The 9075-nt window shown below is 48.3% G+C and overlaps 1 protein-coding gene across 1 annotated transcript in view; it reads left to right on the top strand.

Moving 5' to 3' along the window:
• Window positions 1–1817: 1817 nt before the first annotated feature.
• MORN3 (MORN repeat containing 3) overlaps window positions 1818–9075 on the top strand; it is an 11162-nt gene continuing 3904 nt past the window's right edge. The window contains exons 1-4 of the mRNA XM_009643106.2: window positions 1818–1962; window positions 2663–2820; window positions 4882–5041; window positions 7668–7852. Of these exons, the coding sequence (XP_009641401.1) occupies window positions 1818–1962; window positions 2663–2820; window positions 4882–5041; window positions 7668–7852 (648 nt within the window). The remainder of the gene's footprint in view (window positions 1963–2662; window positions 2821–4881; window positions 5042–7667; window positions 7853–9075) is intronic.

The following is a 9075-nucleotide window of genomic DNA, read 5'->3' on the forward strand; positions in this document are numbered from 1 at the left end:
AACAAGTTGCTCCTAGGTGTGTGGCATGGGCAGGGGACTCCAGCTGCGGTGACCACCACTGTCAAATCCTCCTCTGCCATCACATGCAACCTTGTCCCCAAAACATCTGCTTCGACGGCTGGCAACATGGTGATCTTTGCCTTCGTGTCTTCTCCTTGAGGTCAGTGGAGGAGGTATCTGCATTCGACATCTGAAGGGGGAATGACCAGCTGTGAACCCACTCTCTAGCTCCTCTCCTGCTGCCACAGCCAGGCAGGAACCCTTACCCCTCCCTGGGTCCGAGCTCACAATGCAGTGCCCGGGCAGGTTCCCCAGCCCTGCCTGTGCTCCCCCAGCCCTGCCCACGCGCCCCTCAGCCCCATGGTAAGGAGCCATGCAGGACACACTACACAACGCAGCTGTGTTTGGGGAAGGAAGGCTCATCATGGACACAGAAATCTTTTTTGTTGTAGCAATGGTATCCCCCAATTAGCTGTTGAATGACCATTTCCCACAGCTAGGTGGAGAACTGAGGATGAAAGCTAACTAAGCTTAGATATAATTTCTAGCTTTTGTTCCCTAGCAATGACCTGAAGCGCCTTCCTTTCCCCTCTCCTCCAAGCTTTCCCCCATGCTGGGCTCCACAGCACCTGTGGCGCAGCAGAGGTGGAAGCTCTGTTCATACCCAAGAAGGGAGAGGTGCAGAAAAATCACCAAATATGTCTCAGTCCAGCAAATCAGGACAGAAGGGGGAGCCCAGGAGACAAAATTGCAGAGCATCCCACCCCACTGGGCTCTGGCCAGGCTCTGGATGTTGTCAGCATTCATAGAAACCTGCTTTTTGTTTCTACAGCCATCTCTTGGCATTTATTTATGGTTTATAGGACACCACTCTCACCTCTGAGTCCATGCCGGCATTCTCACTGCACTGAACAGTGAACTGTTCCGCCAGCAATGCCCAGAAATCACCACCACGCTGTATTCTGCTGTTGTCCTCTCTGTATTGGTGGGCCAAACCAGCTTCTTATCCCATCTCTTCCCCCATGCTGATCCTTTCCTCCAGACTTCTGACACCTGAATCACCCGCCCACTGTGCCCACAATCACCTGCCTGCTGTCCATGCTGTAAAACCCACTTCAGAAGCCACCTCCTTGGCAGTTTGTTTGACTGATGAGCTGGGCAAGTCTGAAGCCTCCTTGTAGATAGAAACTGCAGGTTTGACCCTTTTTAACAAGACACCTGCAGGACTGATATTTTTATCAGTAAAGGAGCCTGGGCTATGTCACTGCTGGGCACGTGAAGCTTCTGGTGGGTCCCAGGGACACCAGCCAACTCCCTGACCTGCTCTATCTTGGGAATGTTTTCTACTGTCCTTAGATATTTCCTAGCAAACAAATAATTTTCTAAGTTGCTTAAACAACTGCTCCCATCTTGTGCAGAGATGGCAGTGGAGCAGCTGTGGGAAGGAGCCCGTCAGGGTTTCAGCTGTACGGAGAAGAGGCTGCCTTTCCCTGTACTCCCCAAAGACCTCTGGCAGGCACAGAGGTTGATGCCCACCACAGACCTGACCTGCTGAGACTTATTTAACATTTTCTAACAGGTCAGGCTATGCTGCTTGCCTATTTCCAGATAGTGCTGGTTTGTAACTTCAGTATTCTTAGATACCTTCTATTTGTTATGTCTCTATTTTACCTCTCCAAAGCCAGACATCAATTACTGGTTTGGGTGCATATTAAAATATAGCTCACAAATAGACTTTTCTGCCTGCACCTACCTCAGTAATTTCTCTTTAATCTATTACTGACAACTGTTTGTTTTCCTCTCCAGCCACGAACAACATGCCCATTGTAAAATACCCCAGGGCTACAGAGCCTCTCTGGCATGAATGGGATGGGAAAGCACAGAAATGTGGATTAAGACACACGGTCTATGCTGTAAATGGGGATCGCTACACTGGAGAATGGCTAGACAACTTGAAACATGGTAAGATAGATCATTTTGAGAAAATCACCGATTTAGATGTCTTTACAAAAGTTCCTAGGGGCAGGGAGTGGTCAGGAGTTGTATATGCTCCTGGAAGACCATTCATTCATGTATGACTCTCTCTCCCTTTCTCTCTGTCTTTGATATAAGTCATGCAAAAATGTACTCAGAAATATTTCTAAGAGGTACTTTGAAGACCTTTTGCATGCAATCAGGGGCAATTACCCAAAACATCTAGACAATAGATGTTTAAAAGTCCTCTGCAAACACAGCCAACTGCAGTCAGATCCACGCACTGGGATGTGTCCTGGCTGCACACTCCCTGAAGCTCTGTTGGCTCCTGACTTGGCTTCAGGAATATTAATTTATCCTCAAGTCGTGGTGGCTGCTGCAGGAGACAGAGCAGGGGAAGGAGACCCTGACCGAGCTCTGAGCAGTCAGAGCAGGACAGGCTTGTTTACAAGCAGAGAACCAAGATTTGGGAAGATTTAAGTGTGTTCAGCAAAGGCCACACAGGAAGCCCCTGATGAAGATTAATGACGCATCTGACTTGGGAAGCTAAACTGAATCCTAGACATAAACTGGCATTGGCGCAGACAATGCTGCCTTGCCTGGGGTGGAGCTGTGGGAAGGCAGCCCTGTAATCCCTCTCCTAAAAACCGTGATGGTCTCCCCATTGTTCCTCTTGTTTGTTAACCAGGTAAAGGCACACAGGTATGGAAACGGACTGGAGCTATTTATAGCGGTGACTGGAAGTTTGGGAAGCGGGATGGTTATGGCTCATACAGCATTCCTGACCCTGTAACCAAGGAATACAAGAAGGTGTATACAGGCTGGTGGGAAAACGACCGAAAATGCGTAAGTGAGATTTCCTGCACCTGCCAGCAGTGAGACAGCATTCCCCAAAACGTCATGAAGAGTTAGGTGCACACATGCAAAAAGATCACTTAAAATACTGATTTTTCAAATACTGAGGCTGAATTGAAGGGATTTGAGGAAATTAATATGTAGAACAAGAGAATAAAAGCAGGAGCAAAAGCTCTGGTATTTAAGCCCTCTCTCCCTGCCCTCCCCAGTCTCACTGCTCCTAGCATTACTCACTTCTCCACATCAGATGCTGCAGGAGCTGTACTGTGTCCTATGGCCAGCAATAGGGAAGCAGCAGCGTGACTCCAGGCAGAAGCTACAGGAACAAATCTTCTTCCGGGCTTAGGCTCTCTTTAAATCTTTGCCTGAACCTGCAGAAAGCCCAGGAAGCTTCAAGAGTAAAAGTCATCATTCATAAAAAGACACACGTGGCTGAGAACGCCACATTGCCCGCTGGCTCCCCACTGGAGATGGAACCATCCCACCCATCCGCTGGCGACAGGGCTACAGCCCCGACCTCCCACCAGCTGCCACAGAGCAGCCATCGCTGCTTGGACTCACCTGCAGATCGGCCAAGCAGGATGAGAGGTTTCATACCCCATGTCTCAATCCTCCCCACCCATCTCTTTCATTCCTCTCATTCTTGAAGCAGTTGGAGGAACTTTTATTATAAGCACTGCAGGAAAATGTACCTTCTTCTGGGAGTTTTACAGTATATTAGACAAATAACATGAGTTCTTTTGGAAATGAAGCTTGTCACATAAATCACTGTTTTTTTCTAAAGGGAACATAATGAGGAAGTCATCTGGTAAAAATTACTGCAATCTTATGTGCAAAATCCTTGTAGGAACGTTTTCTGATCTGCCAAAGGAAACCTTGTGTTCAGCTTTGTGTCTGCTCTTAAATTAAATTAATAGCCTCTTATGCTTCTAATTGGTGTGCAGCTCTATGCAGCTTCCCCTCCTGTTCTTTGAGGATATATTTTGCATGACTGAGCTTTGGGGAAAGATTTATAATGACATCCAAATATCACTAGGGTTGTTTTTTTCTTCTACAAAAGCCTCCCCTTTACACCCATGCAGCTTAATACAATTAATGCTCAGAAAAATCAGTTATTTCCAGAACTGATTTTATTTTTTGTTCAGAGATAAAATAATGCTTTATTCCTATGGGAAAAAAGTAATATGCAAATATTTCTTACTGGTATCACTCCCTGGTATATGGGATACCTCTGGATTTCTCTTAGGGTCCCTGGCTTGCACACACCCAGTGGTCTTAATTCAGAAGTTCATCAGCCAAACCTGCCAGTGGCATCGAGCCTGAGGAGAGAAAGCAAAGAGCGGAGACTGCTCAACGTCAGAGCTCACCCACCCTGCCGGGGTGACGCCTGCCATCCTGGGAGCCTGGCTCGGTGTCCAGCTGCAGGGAGGCACATGTGGCATCACTGCCTGTGCCTGCAGGTCTCACCACAGGTAGCCTTCAGGGCTGCCTTTGGTTTCTTGTGAAGAAGGAAGGAAGCAAGGCAAGGGGCTGTTTAGGACATTATGCCTTTGAGGGTATGGATTGAGGAGAAGGCAAAACCATTTCCATGGTTAGCATCATGTAGAGACCTTTGGTCTGCCCAGGGGCAAGGGAAGGAGGTGCCCAGCCTGGGACACACTGGCCTCTACAAAGCATCCTCAGGGTTGAAAGGCATAAAATCCCTGTGTTGAGAGGCAGGTCTTTTCTATGCTGCATACCCACAGGCAGGTTTATATATTAGTAAAACCCGCTTTTAGCTAAATATCAGCAGTGATCCTGCCAATGATAACACACTGATATACAAGCCTGGGATTTTGTTGTGGGAATAAAATAATTTGCCAAAAAAAATATCCCATACCATCACCTCCCGTTTCCTTCAACACAAGAACTGCCACTGAGCTGGGCCACCAGCAGACGTGTAAGAATACTAAGAAAAGGAGTAGCATGTCAAGAAAGAAATATCCCCAACTTGAACACTGACCCCTTTCAATACAGAAGCTTCTAACCAGCCATCTCTGTGCTGCCCTCCAGGGCTACGGCACAACGCTTTACCCCAGCGGGGAGCGTTACGAGGGCGAGTGGAGCAGTGGGCTGCGGAGCGGCTGGGGACGGATGTACTACCGGGATGGATCCATCTACGAGGGGCAGTGGCTGGCTGACCAGCCCAGCGGGCAGGGGATGCTGCGGCTTCGTAAGTACCAGCCACCCTCACCCAGCGTGTCTGCCTGCTCCCTTCAAGGTATTTGGTGTTGCGGTGCTCTGATGCCTCTACAGTCCAGGTTTCTAGATGCCACATCACATGTCCTGCTGCAGCCTTGCATCAGGGCTGTGGCTGCCCCCCTGTGTCATCCCTCCCTTCCTGGTTTGGGGCTGGAGGCAGCATAGGCTGTGCAAGTGCCGGCATTGTGCTGCTCATGCTCACACGCATGAAAGTTCTGCTGTGATTTACATTTAAATGACTGGAATGGTTAGGGTTAGAGGTAATATACTGTTGGGTCAGAGAAGAGAAAATCTCTCTTTTCAAGCCAGGCACTTTGCCATGCATACTTTCTAACTGCTGCATACCAGAGTCCAGTTTCCAGCACAGAAAAAAGAGGGAGTTTTCTTTTTGCGTTCACTCCATCCCCTCTCTTCCTTCCAACACTGGCTTATGCTGAGTGAACGCAGAGGTTTCATTAGTACACAATCCGTTCCCAGAAATAACATTGAGCACATTAAAGATTGAGAATGTTGGGGGCAATCTCAGCATAAAAATAGAAATTTGGAATTTTTTTACCCCTTATTTTGCTTGGAGTTTAATACATTTCCCCCCTAAGCCAAGAATCCCAATTCTTTGCAATACAAGTCACTGCATTCCAGGAACACTTGAAGAAATATTATCTCCATATCATTATTCATCTATTCTATTTTTTTTTTCTTGAAAGTGATCTCAAGGCTAGTAATTAGCTAAGCAAAGCAGCTAGGAGGAACAAGCACAACGTTCACTGCACATCACATGCACGACTGCTCTCTCTCTCTGTTGATTGTAAAGTCACTTTGGACCAGTGGCTCAGCCAGATGAAATCAGCACCCACTTCCAGGGGCAACTCCTTCCACTGATCTGCTTCGCTCCCATCAAAGCCACCCTCAACATTATAAACTGACAGTGCCTCAGGACTGAGCTGAGGCTGATGCACCATTTCAGACGCTGGTTGCCTCCAGCATAGCCTGGAACCGATTGCGAGCTGGATTCCTTTTGGTTAAAATTAGCCAGAGCAATTATTTCATACCCACAAGCTTAACATACTCAGCTCAGCCGCTGGAAGTGTGCCCATGTGCTGGCAGCTTTGCAATGGTGAAAGAAAAGGAGGACCTCCTTCATGGAGGTCACGATGAGCTGCAGCTCAAGATTAAATTGCTTGTAGTGGCAGCGTGCCCAGTGAGGAGCTGAGAGCACTGTGCTGATTTGCTGCCGCTGCTACAAGCCCATTGACAAACGGCTTTTAAACTGGAGCGTTGCATGTCCAAGAGGAGATCTTGGCTGTGAGCAACACAGCCTCCAAGATGCTCTGGTAGCAGAGCGGATGGGAGCAGACAGGTGCTGCGGTGCAGCCAGTGCATTTGATGGCCCCTCCATCACAGCCAGGTCTGTAATTTTGGTGGTTTCTGAGTTGTTGGTGGCTGGAGAACAGAAGCTGAGCTGCTCCCACCAGCAGGCAGGGCAGGGCAGTGTTGCAGATAAGCACACCACCAGATGCAAGCTGGAGATAATCACCACCATGGCTCCAACCTGTAAACCAGAGCAGCCACACCCCCCAGAAGCATTTTTCATTTTTCCCTCTTGCCTTACAATGTTCTGGCAATCCCCAGCTACCTCTGAGGCACTGTGCTGGGTGCCCTGGTATTTCAGCCACTTCTTGCCATGAAGAATGGCAGAGGTCGGCCAAGACCCAAAGATATTTCCACTAAGTAACTTGATCAGAAATCCCTGTGAGTTTTGGCTTAGAAACACCGTATCTGGGAAAAGGGGACAGCAGAGGAGTCTCCTACTGAGAGCAGGGAGGCCTGGATGTATCCCAGCCCCAATATCACCGTGCGTATGATGCCCCTTCTCAACCAGCATCCCTGGACAAGGCTGCTTTCTTCCCCTTGCAGCTCTGCTTTCCCTGTTGGTGACAGAGGAATGGACTCCTGGAGAGCAGCACAGAGACCAAAAAAACCTCTCTCAACTTGCAGAAAAATGCCAAGAGATCCAGTACAGCTGGAAAAAGTCTGTAACTGATTGCCTGAACCGTTCAGACACTCACAGCAATTCCTTCTCTGTAATTCATTGAGGAAAAACATAACTACAAGTACTATTTGAAATCAAGATTATTTTGACTGGACAACAGTCAGGCAGTGCTGCTGTTCCTTGCCCAGACAAGCAAACCTCTTAAAGCCAGAGATCCTGCGTGATTTGTTGCAGTGACAAATCCGAAAATTCTGTCCTGTAATTTTTCATGTTATGAAAAGTGACTCCACAACTTGTCTTACCCTGAGCTCACTCACTCTGCGTGTCAGCAAAAAAAGAGCATTACCAGGAAAACAAAGCAGGTGAACGCAGTTCTTGTTCCAAGTGGGCAAACCTGGGTTTCTCCTGCAGCTTTTCTCCCTCTGTGGCACAGCAAATGGAGCACTGCAGAAGCAGAACACACCGTGCCACAGACACTTCAAAATTACTAAGAGGAGCCAAACAGATTATTTCCTCTTCTGTCGGTTTGCTGTGTTGATTGGTTTTGTTTGTAGCCCCTTAACGAAACGGTGCAAATTTCATGGTCTGTTCATGTATTTAACTGCAGCAAATGAAAATCGGTACGAAGGAGGTTGGAAAGACGGAAAGAAGCATGGCCCAGGGAAATTTTTCTACTTGGATAAGGGACAGTTGTTTGACGGTATCTGGGCAGCAGATATACCAAAATGTGGAATTCTGATTGACTTTGGCAGAGACGAAGCTCCTGCCCCTACTCAATATCCAATCCCAAAGGTAATCGCTCGGAATTTTAGGTTTTGCTATTGATGTTTGCATTCATCAGCACTCAGGGCAGCACTCCAGGTAGCATTTCACTCTTCAAGCAACTACCCCCATGGGATTTCCAGCTCACAGGGTGTGTGCTCAGAGTCTTTTGGCCAGCAGTGTCCTAAATGGCCCCATAGGGAAAAACAGCCCGTCCAGCCATTGCTGAGCCTCCTAATTTCCTACATCCAAAAAAATGCAGTTTTCATGCACCAAAACTGCTTAGAGACCTGAAGCAGCACAAAGGAAACAGGGACAATAGAGGCAGAGACAATAGTGGGATTTGCGTCAAAACCAAATGATCTCAACAAGCCAAACTGCTAAAGCTGACTTACCAAAACCTGAGCAGCTGCAGCACTAGCGTCAGCTATGTCCTTTACCCAGGCACCCCAAGTCAGGGTCAGGTCTGCGTCCAGCAGCCCCGTGGGCAGAGGTGTGTGTGTAGCTTCCCCAAGGTGGGCAGATGGGTGTCTGAGAGCTGACATGTTCTGCTCCCCTTTTCCCTTATAACTGACACAGGCTGCAGAGGAAGAGCCAGTCCCTGTCCCCCTCCCAAAGACTCTGCGAGATGCACAATGGGGCACGTGGACACCCCAGACCATCAGCCTGGCAGCTGCCAGGTCCTTGCACATCGCTTTGGTGCGGGGGCTGGAGGACAAGAGAGCCTGTCCCCAGTTCCATGCCTTCAGAGTAAGACAGGACATGGGGATCAGTAGGGAACAGACGTGGCTCCAAGTGACACAGCTGGCCAAAAGAGTCTCAGCTTGAATCCCCACAGTCTGCATGCCACGCACATGAAATACAAAGGCATCACATTGCCGAGGGATGGTTACTGCAGGATATAGGTGGGGAAGCTCCTCTTTGCTTAGAGCCAAGTGGAACCACACTGGATAACCACAGCACACTGCTTTATTCCCATAACGCAGGGAACAGCATGGCCCCGTGGCAGGTACCTACTTTCCTCCTCTGCTCCAGGGACAAGGCTGTTGCAAATTACCTGGGGCACACGCAGCTACCAAAGCTCACAGCTTCCCTTATTTTTTTAAATCTTGTTTTTATAGCAGGGGTCCTTTGAGCACAAGCAATTTTTGACAAGCCAGTTAATCCTCTAAGCACTAGGCACACCCACAGCAGTGCAGAATAATAAACACCAAAAACTCACCAGGGAAAAACTATCTCAATTTTGGAAAGAG

Source organism: Egretta garzetta, unplaced genomic scaffold (genome assembly GCF_000687185.1).
Source record: "Egretta garzetta isolate BGI_Z169 unplaced genomic scaffold, ASM68718v1 scaffold447, whole genome shotgun sequence".
Lineage (NCBI taxonomy): Eukaryota > Metazoa > Chordata > Aves > Pelecaniformes > Ardeidae > Egretta > Egretta garzetta.